At 32.7% G+C, this 24,974-nt stretch overlaps 3 protein-coding genes across 8 annotated transcripts; 1 reads left to right on the forward strand and 2 right to left on the reverse strand.

The window, feature by feature from the left end:
* Positions 1–106: 106 nt before the first annotated feature.
* LOC145941748 (uncharacterized) lies at positions 107–1,956 on the forward strand. The gene is given in 4 exon segments (XM_083048023.1): positions 107–588; positions 670–943; positions 1,048–1,575; positions 1,710–1,956. Coding segments are annotated over 4 exon segments (1,059 nt in total). The 5' UTR covers positions 107–475; the 3' UTR covers positions 1,854–1,956.
* Positions 1,957–2,033: 77 nt separating this feature from the next.
* On the reverse strand, positions 2,034–6,284 carry Dhap-at (dihydroxyacetone phosphate acyltransferase). 2 transcript variants are annotated; one of them, XM_083048021.1, is made up of 7 exons: positions 5,369–6,284; positions 4,726–5,136; positions 4,144–4,660; positions 3,786–3,898; positions 3,618–3,659; positions 3,145–3,398; positions 2,034–3,051 (listed from the first exon to the last, which is right to left on the reverse strand). In XM_083048021.1, exons 1-7 carry the CDS (start codon positions 5,658–5,660, stop codon positions 2,713–2,715), a joined length of 1,968 nt encoding a protein of 655 aa, XP_082904147.1. In that variant the 5' UTR covers positions 5,661–6,284; the 3' UTR covers positions 2,034–2,712. The 2 variants fall into 2 exon arrangements, with proteins under 2 accessions (XP_082904147.1, XP_082904146.1); XM_083048020.1 differs by having other exon boundaries at positions 3,618–3,898; positions 5,369–6,283.
* Positions 6,285–11,941: 5,657 nt separating this feature from the next.
* Kua (Plasmanylethanolamine desaturase Kua) lies at positions 11,942–24,466 on the reverse strand. Of its 5 annotated transcripts, XM_083047789.1 has the most exons (6): positions 24,269–24,466; positions 18,223–18,350; positions 13,933–14,572; positions 13,265–13,476; positions 12,963–13,181; positions 11,942–12,883 (listed from the first exon to the last, which is right to left on the reverse strand). In XM_083047789.1, the coding sequence occupies exons 3-6, from the start codon at positions 14,162–14,164 to the stop codon at positions 12,623–12,625; spliced, it is 924 nt and encodes a 307-aa protein (XP_082903915.1). In that variant the 5' UTR covers positions 14,165–14,572; positions 18,223–18,350; positions 24,269–24,466; the 3' UTR covers positions 11,942–12,622. The 5 variants fall into 5 exon arrangements, with proteins under 5 accessions (XP_082903915.1, XP_082903916.1, XP_082903917.1 ...); XM_083047790.1 differs by lacking the exon at positions 18,223–18,350; XM_083047791.1 differs by lacking the exons at positions 18,223–18,350; positions 24,269–24,466 and adding an exon at positions 17,841–18,203.
* Positions 24,467–24,974: the final 508 nt, after the last annotated feature.

The raw sequence follows: 24,974 nt of genomic DNA on the forward strand, positions 1-24,974 counted from the left end.
GCAAAAGTTCGTGCCCGATTTGCATAGATGGTAATAACTTCAAATCGGGCACGAACTTTTGCAATCATCCAATACATATAAGTCATGATATAAATTAAATTATAATTGATTATGGTATCACATATACTACTTTATGATAAATCATAAAAAGAAATAAGAGAGCGCAGCTCTTTTTTGCGTGACAATTGTTCCAGATGCATGAGCATCATCAACCGTTTCGTTCTCTTTAATCCTAACAGAACATCTCTGCCGGAAATAATAATGTCCCGTGCAATATATCCGTTGTCCATTGTCAGACAGTTTCTGAATTACGGATACGCAAGAAGCGTCGGAGTATAGGAGCTGGGGCTGGGGCTGGGAAAGCTTGCTCCATTACTCAATTAGAGACGATACAAATCACGGATGAGGATGAAGTGCGTTTTCCTCGCGGGCGATATAACAAAATAAAAATAACGTGACGTTTGTATAATCAAATATGTTTGCGCGCAACACGTTTTGCATTCTATGTTCCGTAATATTTTTTCTGAACGTTAATGTGGCAGAATGGGTGGACATGCCACAATTCTCGGACGAGAACAAGATTTATAGGTAAGCTGCAGGTATATATGTTATAGTCTTTAAATTATATATTTTTAAATATTAAACATCACTTTTTTGTATCCCTTTAAGGATACCTTCCGTCCAGCACGAGCAGTTTTACAAGTTTAGACGCGCCGACATTAATTCTTTCCCAGATGATCAACGAAACAGCAGTCAAATTTATGACAATTATCCTATTAAAACTGTAGATCCGATGGATGATAAAAAAAGTGAAATTAAGAAGATAAATTCTGCCATAATGTCGACAACATTATCGAATTTACTTCCTGAACAAATCGGCGAAAATTTGACAAAGATTAGTAAGCATCGCTCGACAACGAGAACTGATATTTCTGTGACTGAGGTAACGAAAGGATGATTGTTTGATAAAACAAAACTCATTTTTACATATACCTATATTAATATATATTAATTCAATTATTATTATAAACGATTTTAATGTTTTAGAATAAATTAAGTAACAGATATAGTACAATTTCGCCGACAAAGGATACAACGGGATTTAATACATTAACAACTCAATCGTCGCCGGTTACTACTACGCATAAACAAGAAGAGACACGAGATAAATACTACAATTACACATCGAAAAGGGACGATGGTATATTTCAATATTTGCCCATAGACATACTTAAGAATGTTCATCGTACTCTGAAATCGCAGCCAGTGTCGTTCGAAGGAAAATTACACTTTCTCAAAATGTTTGAAAAAACATTAATGTCGGAAATAGGTAAAATCTTTTCGTACACCTGTGGTGCAGCATGATTTTTTTTAAAGCTCTTACATTTTTATTCGTCGACAGAATCTCGCCTCACCGCTACCATGTCGCCAAGTCGAAAAGTAAGAGGCGCGGATTATCACGGACACGGCTATGACGGTCACGATGATCATTCCGTAGGATTTCCCTCGATAGAAGGCGCACTGATGGCTATATCGTTCCTCACGTTTGCAGTTTATCTTGTTCGATTAGTTATGGTAAGAAATATTGTGTTTGTGACAAACACACATTGTTAATTCTCTCTCTTCTAGAATATATCTTAGATGAGGCTTAGCTATAACTACATCCTTTTGTTTTCTTTGGCGTGTTACTGACAATGAAATCTTTGCAGCTTCTCTTTCGGAATATGAGTAATACTGTGACAACTACAACCGCCGCTACGGTTTTTCTCGGTAAAAGAAAAAGATCCACCGATCTCGATGACGACGCCGCTAGGATACTTAATAATATGAATAGTTTTATTTCTGACTTTTAAATTTGAATATTTTGTAGTGGGAACAATTATAGAGAGTGAATGTGATTCGATGTGAAACGATATGTCGAAAAAAGAGAAAATATTTTATTTTTAAAAAGAGAGAGAAATAAATGCGAAAAGTGGAAAGTTAATATCTTTGAACTTGCATAACTTTTAAAATGTGTGTGGCACAAATCGATAATTTTTAAATAATAGCTAAAATATGAATAAAAATATATAAGTCTGTTTAGAAAGATAAAGATGATTTTAATAGTTTGCAAATATTCATGTCGCAATTTCAATTATTTTGTATTATTTTTTAAAATAGAATTTTTTAAAATTCTTTTTTTCACTAATATTTTCATAGCCAATGTCGAAATAATACATTCGGACGTTTTATATGAAACAATAAATGGTCAAAAATTATACAAGTTTTATAATAATTATTAAGCTCCAATTTTCCATTAATTTTTATGAGAACATATACGAAAAAACATTCTATTCTCATCATTGTATCATCAATAATAAAACATATCTATGTATATAGACATCGGTATCTCATCATCAATCATTAAATCATCAATCATTCTCTTGTTGAGCAAAATTAGAATGTACATATTAGTAATAACGTAAAAATTTCAAAATACATTTCTTAATTAAAATCAATCAAATAACAATGAAAAGATGATCCAAAGGAAGGATCAAAACATTGATTAAAAATGATTTTAAGAAAAGTTTTGCTGCGCCTATTTTCTATATCTGGCTCATTAGTCGATTTCCTATCTAAATTTTTGTATAAAATCAATTATTTGTCAATTAGTGTTATTGTATTACTGTTAGTATTAACATACCGAAACCGTTATTTCACAATAAATGAACATTATAATTTAGCTTGTGTATTCACCGATGGCGTTAAAATAATGAAAGGAAGTGCATCGACGTAGGTTCCTACGGGACGTCGCAATGGTAACTCACGCAATACGCCGATAAGGTATGCCAATTTCGCTTTATCCGTTTGATATATATTGGTATGTTCCGAGTGTGTAATAACAATACCTTGCGATAATAAATTGAACCATGTTGTATTATAGAGATCAAGAGCTAAACAGTAGGGATGTTGACACCAGCCTCTGGTTTCGAACATTAATCTTTCAACTTCTTTCTGCGTTTCGACGAGAATCGTCCGATCCGTGAGTTTGTCCGACGTTCTTTCATTCCACTAAAATGAAATTTTTAAAACAAATGTATTCAATGCATATTTAGCTCTCATTAATACAGTATCAGTTTCTTGCTAGTAAATTTTTATTCTTACCTCAAATAATAAGGTACATATCACATATATAACGTCTATGAATGGTAATATAACATTATGCAAAATAGAAAACAGTTGCGTATTTTTTCCTGGACGAATCGAGTCTTCCGCCATATATAAGCAATCTTCCGACAGTAATATATTCAATGTCCTTTCCCATTCTGCTTTAATTAAATCTTTATCTTCACTCGGACGTATTACAAACTCTGTGCTGAGCAATTTTCTTAGTAACTGATACCGTTCGAAAGCTATTCCTAGTGTTGAATAAAAGATAAGATTGATGAAAAAACAAAATTTTGTTTGTTTATTAGTATAAGTACTATACAGAAGAGAAGAAAAAAAATAATAAAATAGGCCCTTTAATCAATCTAATATATATTCCATTTACCAGAAAATATATGTAAATAATTGAAAATTGTTTGCACCAAATATCTTATTATTATATCATATATAAGTAAAAGTACAATTATTACCGCTTTGGGTGCCATTTTCTTCTATCGTTGCAGTAAAGAAAGCTGTCTCCGCCAGAAAAGTCAAAGTTGGATTGATATAAATTGCAATATTAATGGCAGGTACTGCTATTTGCATAGTGCATTCAGACAAAAAATGTCCTTTGATATTTGATTGATTCAATACTTTACATGCTTTATGTCGTTGTTTGAGTTTTAATGTATTTGATGGGTCAAATACAATTAACTCGTCATGCGGCTTTAAAGATTCTAATATCTCTTGTTTGATTTCATCATTATCATTACTATAACAAGTCACAAAATATATCTTAAAAATATTACAGTTGCTTTTGAGCGAATCTATAGCTTAGATAGCTAGTAAGGCAGTTAGTATTAAGAATTTGAATAATTTAGAATGTGGTTTACATACAAATTAATTCTTATTTTATATATATAAAATAGTTTAATAAATTTTAAACATTAAATGATTATAAGCCATTAGTATCACATAATATCACATAATATAGAAAAATAAGTCTAATATACTTACATTTTTTTGGTTTCATACATTAATGCTCTTAATGATTTGGTAATAAAGTTTTTGAACCATCGATAATCTTTAGTCAATGAATCAAGTGTATACGGCTCCCTTGGTTTCATCTGGAGTCTTTCATCGAAGAGCAAAGCGATGATATTGATCGGCATAAGTACAGTATTTTTCTTGTGTGATTCTATTATATGATAAGCTACATCTTCTACAACCGATGATGAGAGTTTGAAGGAAGGATGTATGACTTTCCTTTTGCGATGTACTGTATCTACAAATTGACGAGCGGAGATTGGTTTTCCGATGTTAAAGTAAATGCGACCATGAGAGAAAGGCTTCTGTAATATGGAAAGTGACCGAAAAAGCCCGGCCGTACTTTCCTTCGGCTTCGGAATTCCTAGTATTTCGTAAGTAAATAATAATTCTTCCGGTGGTCGTTCGTAACTAATACTCATGGGTATAAAGTGTATATCGGGTACGTCGCCTTGAAGTAAACTTTCTAAAATAATGGCTAGAAGACCTACAAAAGAAAGATAGAGAATACGTAATATTTATTTCTAATTTTGAAAATGTTTTACCGCTTACCATATTTCGGCATTGTGCTTTTCTGACTACGGCTTCGAGTACCCTCGAGAAAGAATTCTATTGCCCTATCGCTGTGACTAACGATATTGTTGATATACGAGCGAAAAATTTGCTTGTATAATAAATCGTTGGAGAAACTACGTCGTATATAAAACGCTCCAGTTTTTCGTAACAATTCTCCAATTATTTTCATATTGTAAAAATCCATACCAGCCGCGATATTCGGTAATGCCATGTCATAAGAAAAAAGAATGTACGACAGCAAAATAAAATCCAGATAACTTCTATGAGTTGGTACATAAACATACTGTATCTGAGATATCTGTGTTTCTCTCTTCAAGTTGGAAAGATTGGTTTCATTTACATAAATTCTCGAGAACATTCTCTTCATAGCTTTTGTAATAAAAATACCTGAAATTTTCAAACATAAGAGATATTTAGTAGCGAGCCATATCTGCTAAAATTGTATATAAATGACAACAATTGTGTTATTAATTGGTAAAGGATTATATATAAATTAATTATATATAATATATTAAATACCGATTTTGTTAACTGACTTTATAAAAAAGTCATAAGACAAAATAATGCAAAAATATAATACAAAAATTCGAAAACTTATTATATAATATTAAAACAATACCTAGCCAACGAACTGTTGCCAAATCTGCTCTGCTGGCCATCTCATTTATCATAGCATGAGCATTTGTCTCAATATCTTTAACGTCAACTCCTGTTGTCTTTGCCACTGTATCAATTGCAGCTCTGACTTGTGCATCGAGCAGAACAGATTGTATTATCTCATCCCTATTGTAAACTGATTCCGGTGGCAGCATATGCGGTAATAATGGATCCATGGGACGTGTTGCCCAGAAGAAGTCACAATCCTTTCGTCTCTCTTCCAGCATATCCACAAATCCAAAATTCTGTTCCATCTTTTCACCCGGTGTATAATCTGCCAACTTAGTTTACTGTACTCTTGTGAAATCATGAAAAGCAGGAAACCAAAGGAATGTGGTCAAAAGAGATTTAAAAGTCAATTAGTGTCAGTAAGGACATGATATTTTTGTCACACTTTTTCAATCTCAATATGACGCAAAACTTATTTTTTTAATTTCCTATAAATTTGAAAAATATTACAAAATTCCGTGTAAAAAAAAAAGATACGTGTCTAAGGATTTCTTTTAAAAATTTGACTGGAATAGCTGTAAGCGACGAAATTGATTTTATAAAAAATTGCATTTGCAATTATAAATAGAACCCGAAAAAACACTCTCTCTGTTCTCTTATCGAATTAATCCAATAATTCATCCACGTCCATCGTACAAGAGCCATTGTATTATTCGCTCTTTTAACCTGCACTGACAAACTTAATTGTATGTAAATTTACAGCAATATAAATGATATGCAACGATATGTCATATAAATACTGTATTAATTATTAAAGCATCCATCGACTTAAAAATGTTTAGATCGACGTAGTTGCCGATATTGTTAAAGAAGGAAAGAGACGGGAGATATCATGATTTTTAACGGGATGGGAGAGGGAGAGAGGGAAGGGGGAGAGAGTGGAAAGGGGGAGACAGAGGGAGAGAGAGAGAGAGAGAGAGAGAGAGAGAGAGAGAGAGAGAGAGAGAGAAAACCCAATCTCTCTCTAGTCTGATTCTGGCTTTAGGGTCTATCCAGACAAATTTATATAAACGTATAATGCATATGCATAAACAAATTAATCAATTAAGTTTTTAGGACGTATAGGATACCACATTGCTATCTTCTTTGTATGTATTATATTAGACAAATAATTGATTGATTTTTCTGTTTACGTGCATTATTCGTCTGTGCATAAATTTGTGTGAGTAGGCCTTTATCACAGTATATCCAGTAGCGCAACTCTCGATTTTGTGTTGGCCAAAATGGAGTGCGCATGCGCGAAGTAAGCGAATGCCCAATGTGCCATCTGAACTTCTCTCTCACTCACTCTTACTTGTTTCGGTCTCTCTCAGTCTCATTTAAATGCCTCAAAACATTTAAATGCTCTCTTTAAATGTTATGTGTACATTTGATGGCAGAAATTGGCGGCAATAGTTAGAGAGAGAACAAACAAGAGTGAGCGAGAGAAAAGTTCAGATGGCATTACTGGGCAACTCGCTTATCTCGCGCATGCGCACTCCATTTTGGGGTACTTTCCGATTCACGCATGATGCGCATGAAGTGACAGAAAATCTATAGTTCATGTCACGCATATTATAGATTCTCTGTCACTTCATGCGCATCATGCGTGAATCGGAAAGTACCCTTGGCCAACACTAATGCCGAGTTTCCACTGAGCGCGTATTGTAGAACGGGCCTTAAAGGCCGTATCACACTAGCGATTGCTGTTGGCGGTCGCTGTCGTGCGTCGACCAATCAGAGCGCAGCAGCTCGCGATTGCTGTTCGCTGTTGTCGTTTAGGCTGAGTTCTATTTTCGCGACAGCGACAGCGACAGCAGCCAATCAGTGTACAGTACGGAGCCGGCGCGAGCACAACAAGCTTTTGGCGCGAACATCAAACGAGCACGATGGCGCCGAAGAAGAGTTTTACGAACGAGTTGGACTAATCTCAAAGCAAAACAATCACCGCCTTGGGTGAAATTTGCTTCTTTCATGTCACAACACTACGAAAAACAGTCTTTCGTGAAGGCTCTGAGTGCCATCAGCAACAGCGAGCGGACCGCCAACAACAACCGGTGTGATTGCACGAACCAGTGGCGTCAACCGCAACTGCGACAGCGACCGCCAACAGCAATCGCTAGTGTGATACGGCCTTTAAGGTTCATGTTGGCTGCACTGCGAGTTTATAGAAAATTTTCAAATTGTTTTCATTTCAAGCGCGCGCGTTTATGCATTGAATCTATCACATATAAATACATACTGTTGATTATATTTCCAAGCAATAAAAGTGTGATGCACCTACGAAGGAAAGTAAAATTCTTCATAGGATTTATCGCACAGATTGCACAATATTGAAAGAAAGGTATAGAAAAACATAATTTCATACTTCAAACATTTGTTTATTTAGGTTACCTTCGTAAACTTCTCGTAAATCTTGTGAAACAAAAAAAAAGATGAATAATACGATGACGCATTAATAAATGAAGTATATAACGACTCTAGCTAGAATAAATTTCTTTATTATACTATAACAGTATACATACACGATTTCCTGCCTTGCAGAGAGTTTTTTTTATTGTTTCAATAATATCAAAGGCGTTCCAGTGGGTTGTTAAAATAGTTTGTTATTTTACCGCGTGATCTATCATTTTGTTATTTTAAAAACTCATGACGAGTAATTTTACAGAAAGATATATACAAGGTGTTTCAGTTTAATCTTCCCAAGCAATTATATTCAAATATAATGATGGGTTATTTGGAAAAATGTATCATATTAAAGTTACACGTTTCCAAAGGAATATCTTATGGTTACACATATGTTTAAATAAAATTATATTTTCGAGATTCGATTACTTTTTAAATCTTGCAAGCACGATTTCGCTTTTATGATAAAAACATAATAAGACATGACTGTAATTGTAGATATAATGTAGATATATAATAACTCCTGTGTACATGATTATATTTTTTAATAATCTAATAATCTAATGAACTATTATAGTCCGAGATAATTATATGGAAAGATTAAAATGTGACTCCTTGTTTATATATACATATATATACTCAGTCCATTCTTTATCTTTATAATATGCGCGCACTTGTTTCCTATGCAACATACTGCTCTTAAATTTTTTATTTCATCATGAGCTTCTTAAATATTAATATATTCCATAAAAAATGTTCTTATAGTAATAAAAAAATGTGATTTGCTTTAATCTTATATATATTATACCGTTTTAGTTTTTTCACAGATAGCGGTTCATGCACAAATTATAATTGCTAAAAAGATTACATATAATTTGTTTGTTGACAATTTAAACAAAAAAGATTACATTATAAAAATATCATTGCTCCTTGTCCTCTCAATCTAGTAGGTATACTTATTGTAAAAGGATGCACATATATAGATATAACATATATGCAAAATATTACACAAATATCATACATTTTATAATATATGCACAACTAGCTCTTGTCTTTTATTCTCTTTGTACTTTCAGCAGCAGCAGTAGCAGCAGATGCGTTGTGTGTTGCTCTATATATATAGTTATATGATTTGTTTTTTATTATTTATGTAATTATGCTGAGACTGTGATAAAATAACTCGAGTTACTTATAATGAAAGAACAAAATAGCCAAATATAAATATTCTGTGAAATCATAATAATATTCAATTAACGCATTTAATATTTTTCAAATAAAAATAAAATTTGAATTAAAGTTACATGTCAAAGTAGAGTATTCTAGAAAGATTAAGGCCACAGTATAATATAATTTACACATTGTTAAAAAAGAACATAATTACGATCATATGAAAATAGCGGTTCAGTATCGTTTCTTGGCATTTTTTTCGATTTTTTTCCTATGCGTTGTCGCGCGCCCAATAACATATATAAATATTTTGGTTATATAAAATATTTAGAATACGTATGAATTTGCATTTATCTTTTTTTTTCTTATACTGTTAATTTCGTAAAATTTACGCTTTACTACCGCGATTTTATAATTTTAAGATCAGATATATTTATGTCTGATCTTATTTGTCAAATATTACCGCACATCATTCCATTTTGTTTATAACTATACAAATTCTTTGCATTACGCATCAAACTCTCATTCAGCGTATTTCTAATTACATTTTATTCTTATTCAGTATAAGAATCATGTTTAAGCGAAACGTATAGTATTTATCCCTCGCATATAAAAATGTGTGTATGTATACTAAAAATATATATTATATTTTAATCCGTTCATATATTATGACTTGTGTAATATTGTGTATACCAGCGCGCGCGTATGTACACACACACATACACAACGCTTACTATTATATATACATATATATGAATAAATTAAAATGTAGTATAGTTTTTTATAGTTTTTCTTTAGACTTTTATTTTTAAACGGAGTCTTTCTATGTTATAGATCTGAGCGCTTGCATTGTAAATTATAGCCTTATTATGATTGATGGCAACGCAAATTATAATATTATGTCACATAACAGGAATGAGTAAGCAAAATTGTTCGTTTGTAGAATTTATATGTAGTGGTAGTTTCGCTATTATTTCAAATCTCCAACATTTTCAGTAACATCGTATGTCGTATATATACTCGACTATTTACAATAATGTTGCTAGTTAAACAATTAGCTCTTCCAATTTTTTGTCTTAAAAAAAATGTAGATTTCTAGAATAAAGTATGCTAATCCGGTAGATCTTTATCAAATTCTCTCTATTATCGTTACAAATAGCTGTACATTTCTATTTGTATTAGAAATTTCTATATTTAATACTTGATTAAAACAGCATTTTGTATGGTTCAATAAACGCTCCTGCCTTTTGTTTGCATTTATTGAATTCAAATTTTTATAGCATTGTCTTTTCATGTTATGTATAATATTATATTATATATATATAAGCTTATTTTTTCTTTCTCTCGTTGAAATTAGAGTTTGACTTGAACGCGTTTGAATTATTTACAAATTATTTCAATCGTTTTATCGCGCGTGAGAAAGTGTCATGTGTAATAGGATTCAAAAAAGAAACAAATAAACTTGTATCGGTATATCTCATATGTATACTGATAATTTAATTAAATAAATATAAGTAAATAAATAAAATTATCTCTTTGGGTCTAATATTTCACAGCGATATTAAATAATTCTCATCACATTGTATATGAGAATAAAGAAGTTTCAAATCTGGCTGGATTTGAATCTGACCATCTAGTTTGTTTGAAATTTATACTTTGTCTCTTTTATAACAATAACAATGGTTACAGTAATCACAGTGACTACGATTCCTTATAAATAATATTTCCTTTAAAAGATATATTATTTGCACGTAAGGAACTTAAATTATAGTCGAGTTTTAAAGTATATTGAACATATGTGTTGCAGTTGTATGCTTTGACATTAGCTAAAAATAGTGTTTGTAAATGAGCGAAAATATTGTTAAATAGTTTATCAACACAGACACGTACAGTAAACTGCACATATTATTGCTTTATCTAAATTAAACCAAGCGTTCAAAAGATTGCTACACATAGAGCGATAAGTCGCCTTTGGTCCCTGAACCTACGACCTACGACTTGTACTTGCTTAGCACCTCGAGATTATTATCCTCTTATTTATATGTTTCGAGCTAAGAAATGTAACGAGTGTGCAAGATGTAAAAAAATGTGTGCAACAAAATTTTAACATTACTATCTTTGTGTAGAAATTTTCCATTCTTTGTTTGTTTGTACAATTATTTCTTTCTATTCTGTTTTATCAATCGTTTATATATCGTAATTTTCTTTCAGACTCTTATTATTAGTTTCAAATTTATTTTTCTACAATAAAAGGCGCTTTTACTCATTTTTTACGCTATATGTATGTATGTATGTATGCATATTTCTTAATATGCTATGCGATTTTAATATGCATATCAATGATTACATATATTGTTATTATACATGATACATATCACTATCAAGCAGACATCTAACATATTATTATACAATTCTTAGCTCCAAATTTTAGCAATAAAATTAATATTCTTATAAGATATTACAAGAGATCGTAAACCAGATCGCGCAAATCTTATTAGAATTAATAAGTCTGCTTGTAAAATAACAATAAACAAATTTTCAAATTATCGAAATAAAAGTAATAAAATAATAAAATTAAGTAAGAAAATTTTTTATATTTCGCTGTGTTAAAATTACTTTTTATAATAAATCAGAAAAACTTTTAATTAGAAAATTGTAAAACTTGAAATTGGCAATGTTAGTTTCAATCGATGTACATTTGTGTATTTTTCTCTTTGTATGTATCTATAAAAAGTTTTGATTAATCTCATATAAATATTTTCAAGAGGTTCAGGGAATTTCGTTTTATTTATATAAGAGACGAAATTGGTGCGTGGAGCAATTAAACGTCAGTAAATGTGTTGCAATTGAGTTATAAAACAAAGAAAGGAAAAATGTTAATTAAATAAAAGTTTTGATTTAATTAACATTATCAAAGATTGATAATATTTTGCAGATAGCTTTGCATAATAAAATTAATCGATTCACAATTCAATAATTTTCAAATCCTGTTATACATGTAATTATATATGTACAGATACATACATAATGTATATGCCGAAATCATATATACACAAGCATGCGTGTATTTATCACGCGTTATATAATTTCTTACATTTTTTATCCATTTAACCACACATTAGAAAAATGCAATTGATTTTTTCAAAATATATTTTAAAGATACTTTAGCCTACTGTATATATCTGATCATTATGTCAGATTTTTTTCAAATTGCTTTGTATATTGTGTTGAAATAAAGTTTATAGTTTGTGCAATTTGATGCGTGGTGATTGTGCGATATATTAAAATATTATCAATATAGTGGTGTCGACGGAATCATCAGATTGCAAATTCGTAACTTATTCCTTATTTTCATACACACACATACATATATATGCATGTATATATACACATATATATGGATATTATTGCGCGTATGTATTAAAAACGTGTAAACTTTAAAATCTCATCCTTATATACGTTGACGCTATACTTATCTTCACACTAGTTTAAAAAAATATGTATATACATACATGTGTGTGTATATATATACTTTTCCAGTAATTGAGGATTCATAGTTCGATGTTTAAGTTTCGTTCCGACATTTGGCTCTATGTTAAATATCTCGATCATATAATAAAATGTACAGTAACGAAAGGAGGGCAATTATTAATTCTCAAGAACGCTTTTGTGCCCATTTCAGATCGTCGGCTCTAGGTTTACAACCGGTAGTCCTTTCGATTATCACCTCCAAGATGTACCAAAACTGGAGTTTTTCTAAGGGCCAATTTAACCATCCCGTAGTAATGCAAAAGTAAGTCTCGTGAGGCGCGACATGGTGCACTCGATGATGCTTTCTTGGCAGGATGATCCTGTGCTCTTGAAGCCAAATAACCCAAGTAGGTAATCCGAAATATGTATGCGACCACTTGTGTATCTGTAAAGTATATTATTCTATATATAATATATTAATAAAATTGATTAAGATATTTATAACAATTTAGATTATTACTTACCTGATTAGTCATTGCTACAAAAATGGCGAGCAAGAACCAATAGCACGTCCAAACAAATTTCTGTTGCATTTCCACTTCGGGCAATGTCAGAAAATCCCATGTGAGCTTGGACAGTACTGGTATCGCGACCATAAAATTATCGCCGTTAGTCTCTATGAAATCGTGTCTCGTTATGCTGGTAGGATCTATATGATGTTCACGAAATGGTCTTAGAAAATTCTAGAAAAAGAGAGAACGCAATATTTTTGTAAATTAAACAATTTACGATTTGCACACATTTTTCTAACATGAAAATGCCTTACCTTCCCTAGAATTGGAAGTTCAACGGATCCCCAGGTATCCGCGGCCCAATGAACCAGACCGGATCCAAAATCAGCCGTGATAATACCGCATAATGCAGCTATTGCTATGGAACTTAAATTTTCCAATCGTAATCTGATTAACACAAGCATAGAGTTCACAGCTATGAGTGTGATACAAATTCCTACGCAGATGCACTCTTGTGTTCTCTTCCCTGAAAGTATGTTGTATCGTAATTATTGTTTATCGTAGTATAATTATTAGATTATTTCTTATCAATTTGTTGAAAAAGTAGCAATCTATAATAATTTTTTTTAATGCTAATACGTAAGATAAGATTTTTTGAAAAAATTTGCAAAGATGAGTTAAAAGCATCGTTCTAAAACGCGTAAATCTATTCACTTCTTGTACACTGGACAAAATATGTACTTATAAATTTTGTATACGTTAACACTTTGCTCTCTGTATTTTTGAAGCAAAAATAAAATTGCAATCGATACAAGTAATTAACAGTAAGTCGTGATATAATAAATTTCAAGGCGAGGAAACGTTATTGCTATGCAAATATATAGTTTTATATGTTTATATTTTATATTTTCAGAAATATGCGGGAAACAGAATACAGCTGTGCGTTGAGAGCCTTATTAAATGAGTGTGAAAAAATACGCACCGGTACTATACAGATTCGCAAGCTCCTGGGCACCTTTATGATTCGGACCCCATCTAGGCACGGTCTTATCTTCTTGCGACGTCGGTATTACCGAATTGGCATTAGGATCATCCTCGAGCATCGAGTTTTCGTAAATCTGGCGCTCAGTCTTCACAGGAGCCAAGAAATTGGTCGCCATAGAACACGCGGCCGATGCGGCTTGCCCCAGGTTCGGCACTTTTATGTCCTCCATATTTCTTATAGCCGAAATATGTATATTCTTATCTATTCTTCTTCGCGATTCTAAACGTGATATTCTACCGCTCTTTTAAAATTCGAGCGCGCAATATCGTGAGACTCGCTCGTCCTTTGACATTGTGACACGATACTGTCGTATCGCTCGTAGAAAAAGAAATAGAGACAACAGCTTTTCTTTATTATACAGCTTATACTGAATTATTTTGAGACGATCATCACATCTTACACGTCTCTTCGATATCGCACGCGTAATCATTTACTCCTATCCGTGTAACAAAGCCATGAATTGTCAGTTCGCGCATTATATATCCTGAGAGAGAGAGAGAGAGATTTAGAATTCTTCTTCACCTGTTTCTTTCAGGTCTCCCGTATTTTCCGAGGCATCGGACGTTGTGGCAAATATCTGTAAATAAATAAACCATCGAATGTCGTTAGAAAAAAATATTTACATTCGCGCGCGTTATCAGTTTACATATTATAATTTGAGTGAGTTTCTCAATAGGTACATATAAAAAATAATCTCTATGTTTATTCGTAACAAGGAAAATAATCGACGTAATGAATTTCTATGCGCAATATCTCTCGCACTTTCTTAGAATTTTCCTTCCAGATTTTCCTTGATCAATTTTCTCTTAACGAAAATATCGAAAACAGTCCCCTTGTATTACACATAATTTTCGTACTTTCAATATTATGTATATCTTTGCGATTTAAATCAAATCCTTATCACATTGAAGTATGTACTTGTACTGGAGTATGTATGAACTTAACTGATATGATTTTGATATGAATATATAATTTTTGTTTTAATTGTTGGTTCTTCTGAAGCTAAATTTTCAAAAAGTCCTTCATTTTTAATCGCTTTATTCAAAGTATTGTTAGTGTTTCAAAATTTCTGTAAAGAAAAAAATCGATTGAAAATTAATCAGAGAGAATCCGCTATTCAAGAAAAGTCTTGCGCTTAATAAGGGATATAGCTTGTATAAATTCACAATAAATTGATATTATCTACATCGATATTACCAGCTCATACATGATTCATACGTAATTAGATATTACAGAGCTCATGCGCACACTTTGAACATAATATCATTTGTTCACATATTAAGATATAATTGATTATGTATTGCAATATCGTCGTAATGTCTGTAGAATATACGAAATTCTACTCGACTGCGAATTATACTCGCTACGCAACTATAAAGTGGGTTAATTTGGCACTTACACGCGACAATATTACTTCGTCTCTATGCCTCTGCGAATACCGTGTGGTTTTCTCGGAGCAGATTCGCCTGATTCGCACAATGCAATTTTTACGATGCACTTTTTAATGTTAATATACTCTAATATTTTCTGTACGTACATCTGCGGATTTTTTCGCGGATCTCAAACTTAAAGCTGTGAAATACATATTTATAAATGTCAATTCATTTATGCGAATATCGTAATTCGACTATTGCATTTCGCGTTTCGAGGTAATCATTGCAAAAAACTTGGGAAAAAAACGAAAAAATGTTACACGCGTAATTTAGCATTCTTAATAATTGACGACGAACCGAAATATGTCCGAAATATGACACAAGAAAATTCTTAATAATTTGACAACGCGACATACTAAATAATAATAATAATAATAGCGATAGAAGCGATTAAGAAATATTTTAATGTAATAGCAATAAGTAGAACATTGACTGTAACATATGCATAATCAGTAATGAACTTTATCAAATACCTTTTCCATTTAACAAATTAATATATATACACAATTAAGTGTATTATAGATTATTATCTGACGCTTGAGAAGGACTAAAAATTCCGGAAGAAGACCATGCATCGCAGAGACATATATATGTGCGAATCGAATAAGCTTTGAAAATAAGAACTGGCTTTTTAATGAATGCGCCGGCAGCCGGCGAATAATCGCGTGCCGGTAATTAAACCGAAGGCAAAGGGTTGAAGGTGCTCACGCACGACAATGTAATCGATCAATTTCTACGCCATATAACAGCGTATCATGTATGTACGTCATCATCTACACGCGAAATTTCGCTCGTCGCGCCATATAAGCGTTTTTGCTTTCGTTTATAGCGGTTAAACACTAGAAGCGCTACAAGAGTTGGTTTATGAGAGATACATATGTATTATTATATTACGGAAAATTTATATATTTTTTTAACATGTGCCGTCTATTAAATTATTTTCAGTATTTAAAAGAAAAACAATGATTTTTCCAGCGTTAATATTGCAAAAAATTATCTTGTAATATTAAAATAGGATATATTATATAATATTGCGCTGTACTTTTCATATTTTTAATCAGTCAATGACAAATTTTTTCTGGCCAAATTTTGGATTTTTCTTTGACAAAATAAACATATTTGGAAGGAATATGCAACAGTGTAACTGACGGTGACTGTGCGCATTCGCGAGAAGACGAGATCAAAGAAAATGAAGAAAAAACAGATTGAAGTGATCTCATTTAATCACACAAGTCACAATCTCCGTCGCATTGTAAGTGAATATACATTCATACATGTGTATGTACGTGTGTTCTTATATATCAAAGATTCTCTCGTACGCATTTACACACATACGCACACAACTCGCAGATGTATCTTGCGTTTAAAGTATCGTCGTTATACATATACAGGATAGAAGGAATGGCATCTCCTTCCTTCCCTCGTTAAGATACAAATGCGTACAGTAACACATATACGTACATACGCACATACCTTGCAAATATCCTCTCGATATGATGCATTCATACACAATGTTAGATGCATTCGTACACAAATTCATACACAATGAGTCACAACGCGGCATTCATAATTCCTATCCTATCTATGTAACTCTTGTCTTACTCTGTCCAGCTAATTTGATGGCTTCGAACAATGACAATTGACGTCTTTAAGACATATAACGACTAACGACTATTTGAGATTTTTATCAACATAATATGTGTGTATGTATGTACACGCACCTCAAAAACTTAAAAAAGATATATAAAACAAAAATATCACAATTGCTTGAAGTCAAGAACTGGAAAAGTACGGGTATTAAATATACATATGTATGTGATTCGTTCGATTCTTAGAACCTCATCACGACATACGTGAATGCAATACGCGGTTGAGTATTCTGTTTGCGCATAACAGAGAGGCGGATATATATCTCTCTTTGATAGGAAAAGATAATCACTAAAAATTTCATCTATCGATATCTGATAAATTTTTTTTCAACGATAATACAATAATTAAAGATATATTGTTTGAAAAGGATATTCATTTACTTTGATATACAACTAAAATATTAGTTTTATTAGAAGACTTTTTTTGCACACACTACTGTGAATAGTTTATTGTTTGAATTTTATGTGAGCCCAATGAAACTAATAATTTCCTAAATAAATTAAGATATATTTTATCATGGTAGAAATTACTTTTTGACCAGCATAATGTATTATCACGTTTTTATATCTTTTCTTTATAAAGATTCTTATATTATTTCTCAATTATTTTAAACATGAGATTGCGTCCTATAAATATAACGTATAAAAATCGTCCACTTATTTCACAAAACTGAGATTGAAACACATTTAATCATTGAATCGCTTTACACAATCGTATTAAATGCAAAAGATTAATTCTTTTTCAATACGATTTTTTTCTCACAGAATTTAAAAGCTCGATTGTGCGCACACGCAGCCAGCACATTCGCGCTATAAACTCGCATACGAACACGTGAGCGAGCGTAAATCAGGCATAATAAAATATACTATAGTGGAATATAAAGTATTTTCTATCGCCAAAGGAAGAGTGTGCGGATTCCCGATTGACGACTAATATATCTGACAGACACTCGCGCACCCCTCTTCTCTTCCCTCCTGTCAGCCTGTCACATATACAACGACGCAACACGCGTGTACTATATATATGCATTCATGATATTCTCGACGATCGTTGATTAATAAAAAGATTTGAGAGAAACCGACATTTTTGTTCGCAGCACACACACACACAATGGGGTAACTTACGACATATGGCATTATCGTACCTGCTTCCCGCTGCCGGCAGCTCCAAGGTGTCTCCTCGACGACGACGAGTATCAACGTGATCGCCGACGCCGACGCGCGATGCGGCAGCCATGCGAGGGTCAGTCTCGTTACAAAATTCAATTAGTCACTGGCGGGGTGATTAAAACGGGGTGACACGTGACACACAGCAACGATAACGGCAACGGAAAGAAGAAGACGTTATAAAGGGTTAAAGCCGTGCGTCCTCGTGCCGGCACAATGATACACGCGCACACATACACACTTGTAGTACATAGACGCACACATGTACGCGTCGCATCGTATTGCATCTCGCATCGCGTGCACACGCGTGCATTCGACAAAAAACGTCAGACGTCACGCTCGCGCTTGCCGGCTACTCCCTAAATTCCTAGTAATAGATATCGTATTCTCTCTCCGAGCCAAGTTTTCGCACCGGAGCTATACGACTACATACTACTCACGAAAGGCTGGCTGTATAGGCCGGGTGGGCGCGAACCATTGCGTTACAAAGTTATAAAAGGCAGTATTAAATCAAAGAGGAGCGTCAAAGAGAAAAATATATAATTGGCAATGATAAGGAGAGAATGCGAGAAACTATGAATGAAACGGAAAAAGAGACGAGGGAGAGAAGGAAAAGAGAGAGCCAGGATGGGTAGAAAACGAGAGCGACAGCCGGCGGAAGAAGCGCTGCGCGTGCGTTTCTGCTCGAGAGAATCTCGAGTCTCGAGGAGCCATGAAAACGCGATCGAAACGCGCGGCGATTAAAACGATCCGACGCAACGCGACGCGACGTGACGTGACGGAGGCGCTGCTCTGCTGCCTCTTCCCCGTTATCGTTACCCGCCGCCCACATCCCATCCACATCCACATCACATATACTCGTACATTCCCCGCGATCGGCGCCGCCCGACGCCCGACGACGACAGCGTCCAGCGTCGCGACGCCGTTTCTCGTGGCGCCGTCATGCGGTCGGCTGTGGCTGTGAGCTGTGAGCTGTGAGTGGCTTATGTACGTGCGCGATGCGCGATTTAGCGCACATGCCGAATGCCGACGACACACGACACACTCTCTCTCTCTCTCTCTTTCTCTCTCTCTCTCTCTCTCTTTGTATGAGTGAAGCGCGAGTGAGTGACGCTCGCTCGCGTCGCGTGCGAGGTCTCGTACAATTTTTCAGTCCTTGATCGAATTAACCCTTTCGAGGAAAATAAACTCGTTTCATATATTTAAACTGCATTTTCCCCTTTCTCTTTTTATATATATATACGTATATATACTTTTTAATATTTGAATTATCATTCCAGCGACGCGAATATTTTAAAATTAAATATCTACATAAAAAAAACTAATTCCCTTCGATATTATTCATCGTATACATATTCTCTGATTTACACTATACTTTACTATAGTAAAAATTATACATGTATATCGAAATGAACGATATATTTTGAAACTATAATATCTACTGTTATTATCTTTCTAATCATGCGGCACTCTTTATTGTCTCGGCACTTGTAAAACAAAAAAATATTAAAATTTTTAATCTTGCACATATTTACGTGCTTAGAGAATTAACCTATATATATATATATATATATATATATATATATATATATATATACACATATATATATACTAATGTATATATCGCATATACTGTAGCTGATGTGTATAAGGTCACTTAATGAAGCCTTTCGTAGTTATACAAGGACAATAATATATGTGCCTCATAGATATTGGAAATCGTTAAATGACATATAATAACATATCTCCATGTATCGATTTTATAATTTGGACGCTTTCTCAATCGATTTATTAATTTAATCCTTATGGAATTTTATATATTATCTTTATCAAAAAATGTAGATTCAAAATTTAAATAGGGTTGACAATGAGATGCTTTGCTATTTTATACACATGCACATATACGAGGGCAGTTAGATAAATCAATGACTTTTACAAGATATGGCACTCAAATCGCAATCTAATTTTATTTCTGATATTTACCATCTTATTTAAGTATACACACCAAGTTTCAAGTAGATCTGTCAAATAGAAATTTTTTGACAGCGTTCTAAAGCGGATAAGTTTGTGTTTTTTGCTAAAATGGAAAAAAGTGAATTTCGTGTGCTAATAAAACATTACTTTTTGCGTGGAAAAACCATTAAGGAAACTGAAGAAAAGCTAAAAAAGTATTATGGGGACTCTGCTCCGTCGCATGGAATGGTTCACAAGTGGTTCACTGAATTTCGTTGTGGTCGTACAAGCACGAATGATGCTGAGCGCCCGGGACGTCCGAATGAGGTCACAACTGAAGAAACAGTCAATAAAATCCATGATATTGTATTGGACGACCGTCGAGTGAAGATACGCGAGATAGCCAAGATGGTAAACATCTCAAACGAACGTGTTTTTAATATCTTGCATAAACATTTGGGCATGAAGAAGCTGTCGGCCAGATGGGTGCCGCGCTTGCTCACAATCGACCAAAAACCACAACGAAATTCAGTGAACCACTTGTGAACCATTCCATGCGACGGAGCAGAGTCCCCATAATACTTTTTTAGCTTTTCTTCAGTTTCCTTAATGGTTTTTCCACGCAAAAAGTAATGTTTTATTAGCACACGAAATTCACTTTTTTCCATTTTAGCAAAAAACACAAACTTATCCGCTTTAGAACGCTGTCAAAAAATTTCTATTTGACAGATCTACTTGAAACTTGGTGTGTATACTTAAATAAGATGGTAAATATCAGAAATAAAATTAGATTGCGATTTGAGTGCCATATCTTGTAAAAGTCACTGACTTATCGAACTGCCCTCGTACATATTTGTATATTGCAATCTTATATTTTTTATAGCAAAAAATAATATAGATAAGAAAATTTATACATACACACACAAGGGTGAAGGACCCACTTGTCGCAGTGTATATATACTTTATATATATTATACGATTGTGCGTATTCTCGATTAGCGCGCACACGTTACTTCTACTATATATACACATAATACATATGTGATATTTCGCAAAGTATTCATACTTTATTTAGAATCTACTTCCATCGTCGAGGACAACCTCGACTCTCGACTTTATTCGGAATAATAATACGGCCGTTAAGAGACATAATAAAAAGCATAATGGATTATACACCACGATGCAAATGTATATTATATACTCGCGATAATAATTCTCGCATCAGATATATCCCGACAATCGCGATATTTGCAAAGAAATTTCGTCATTTTCATCAAAATCGATCGATTTCTAATCTATATTATAATAATAGTTTGGATTGGCGATCCATCGCAATATATTTTCAATCGTCTACACAATCAACAATGCGATACCACAATGAATATAGAGATTGATTTCACCCGCATATCTGCTTCCTATATATATATGTATACATAATATATATATATATATATATATATATATATATATATATACATGTATATGTGAACGGTTAATTATTTAAGAAAGAAACCAAATATGTCACACCTTGAAGGCGTACGGTGAATGTCTACTTTCTGTGTGTATATGTGTGTAATAATGCTTATAATTGCGCTGATAATTAAATCATTTCTGAGTGAGTATCTTATTTACATCAGTTAGATTTGAAAACAATTTTTCGATGAGAGCTTGTAAACTTTTGTTTTTAAATAAAATATCCATGCCATTTTAAAAATTGTGAAAATTGAAATTACATATTGAATGATAATTTTTATATACCACGATTCAAGTAAGATTTTGAAGAAACATAATTGATTGAAACACATATTATAATTATCGATCAAAAGTTTCGTATGAATGGAAAGCTAAAAAGTGAAATTGATTTGGTATATTTGTCGAAATCATTATACTATATACAAAACTATTTCGATTGAATGAGATTAATGTGAAATATACAAAGAAGCCGAAAAGTGAAAAGCTCACCAACAACTACATGCGATATTGATGATATACATAATACATAAAATATATATATATATACATATTTAAGCACTATACCATATATATTATATTATATAAATTGCCTTTGATTATATTTTAATATCTTAAAGACCCTTTTTTCTAATGAAGAGAGGAAAAAGTCCGAGACTGGCTTTAAGATAATCATGGTCTGTGTTTCTATAGGCAGCAAAAGTCGATACCTCGGAAAAGTGTAACACAAGTTTCGACCGAACCGTCTGTTATTTTGCGATGAAACGAAAGCGAAATACGTATATAGGTATGTATATATGTATCTATATACATACGTATATAACTTTATGACCGTCTCTTTTACAATCATATAGATAGCGAGTGACTATAACGTCATCGTAGAGCGGTAGAGCGAGCATTCGAACAAGTCGCGGCTAAAACGACTTCTATATTAGACTCACGCACGCATCTATTCGCTATTATACTCTCGTCGGCATGTATGTGCGTGCCGACTATGCGTGCTACTCGTAAAATGAATGATTATAATCTTTCATCACAGCATCACGCGATACGTATTTCCCTATTTTAATCTGCATTTGGATTTTATCATTATTTTATTTCAATTATCTTCGAATTATCGAAAATTTTCACGAGTTTACGAGAATCTTGATGATGATATATAATAATGTATTTGAAATAAGAGCATCATTCAGATCTCGCTATAGCTTTGCTACTTTATTGTTTAAGTTTAAAATAAAAAAAGGCGATATAATGAGAAAGAAAGAGAGAGAAAGAGAGAGAGAGAGCTATTATATTCCACTGCATATTAAAATAGATGATGAATCTAAATTGTTGACAATTATACATATATTCTCCGCATTACGCGTTGACATATTACATTATTGTCATTATTCGTTTTAATATACCGCGTCTCTTTCATACAATATATATATATGCACAACTCTTGCGATCTCTTATCTGAAAAAGTGATTCGCACTTATCTCTTTCATATACGACGTGTATTCTCTCACTGATAATATCATTTAGTAATAAAATAGATAACATGGATAAATACTTAAAATTTGTGCATGCCTTCTTTTCGTAATTTTTTTCTTTCAAAAGATTAATAATTGTTTTCCATGTCGCGCGAGAGGGTCGCATATATATATGTAGATAGAAAATAATTTTTAAATCCTAGATTAATGCCACGTGTATCTAACTTATTGTTAATTCACATTTTTGTCCATCGAGTGTACAGTTTCGCACCGATAACATTACTATCTCGAACATATATATGATACATTGTCGATTTCCTCCGCGCATTTTGTAACAGAGAATATTAATTGTTTATATATAGAATATATATATATATATTTTATAGTGATCACATAAATATTTTTTAATTAAATTTTCTTTCCTTTTTACAGTTTCGAGAAATTATATGAAATTGTGAAAATTGTCGCAAGTTCTCGAAAAACTTTCTGCACTTTTATCATCGCATTTTTTTTATCTTTACTACATTGAATTTTTATCACATATTATATGTATATATATATATATATATATATATATATTAACACTCAAAATAAATACGGTAACAAATGAATTTTATGAAACGCATGAATTGTGAATTATATGAAACGATTCTAGATATATATAAGATAATTAAGATATATAAATAAATAATCATAATAAAATATATCATATATACATATATGCAATGTATATATGTATAAAAATTTGGTGACAAATTTTCATGAATTGTATAACTGTATACAAATTGTACAACTTTGGTTAGTTGATAATAATTTTTCCAACTTAATTTTTTCTTAAATATGGAAGTGTATACTGAACAGATAACTCATATAATTATAAACACGATGATAAATTATTAGACGATTTCGATCGAAAAGGAATCAAGCGCTTTTATAAAATGTCTCTCGAAAGATGAAAAAATTTGATAGTTTTTAGAAAAATAATATGTAGCAAAAAGAAACGAAACTCTTAAAAAATTTTCTAGAATTTATCGATATTTTTGTGCTTTTTCATCGTTTCTCACATACATAAATAAAAGTAAATTCGCATAATGGCGAGAAAGAGACGATATTTTTTTATACTTACAATTTTTTTTGCATTCGCATCGTCACACATGCATCATAGAAAAATGCGCGGAAATCTTTCTCCAATTTCGTAGCGAGAGCAATTGTATGCCGGTAGACGCGATAAACGGCGCGATGGACTGTCGCGCGTGACAATGTCGGAGTCTCGCGCGCACGCGAGTTGTTTTTCGTCGTGGATGAGATACTCGGCTACGTACGTAGCCGAGTATATGTGCCTTACCTGTTGTGGGCTTGCGTGCTGCGAAGAATCGGCAGTATGGTCGAGGACATATATATATATATATATATATATATATATGTACCGATGATGTGTAGTATATATGTATATACATCCGTTTTAACTTCAACATAGCATTGTTGATAAATGTAAATACAATCAAGGAGACAATGGCTCTGATTAAAAAACACGTATACTGATTCTTTGCTTTTGCAAAGAACGCCGTATCGTCTCTCACTTTGTTATATTCAATTCTGCAACATATACATATTATATATATAGTTAAACATCCGTATATGTGTATATATATATAATTATTGTTTATAATCCGCGCGCGTGTGATCGTCGTATATAATTAAAGTTTCTCAGAGCACACTATATATATGTATTATTTTGTCAGTTGCGTACAAAAACCAAAAGATACTCATCCATATCTTTCTATATATACATATTCCGACTGCTTATATATCATTTAATAATCTTTATTATC

Source organism: Prenolepis imparis, unplaced genomic scaffold, assembly GCF_030444845.1.
Source record: "Prenolepis imparis isolate NDT839.2.m4 unplaced genomic scaffold, iyPreImpa1.0 SCAF_10, whole genome shotgun sequence".
In the NCBI taxonomy this organism is placed as follows: Eukaryota; Metazoa; Arthropoda; class Insecta; order Hymenoptera; family Formicidae; genus Prenolepis; species Prenolepis imparis.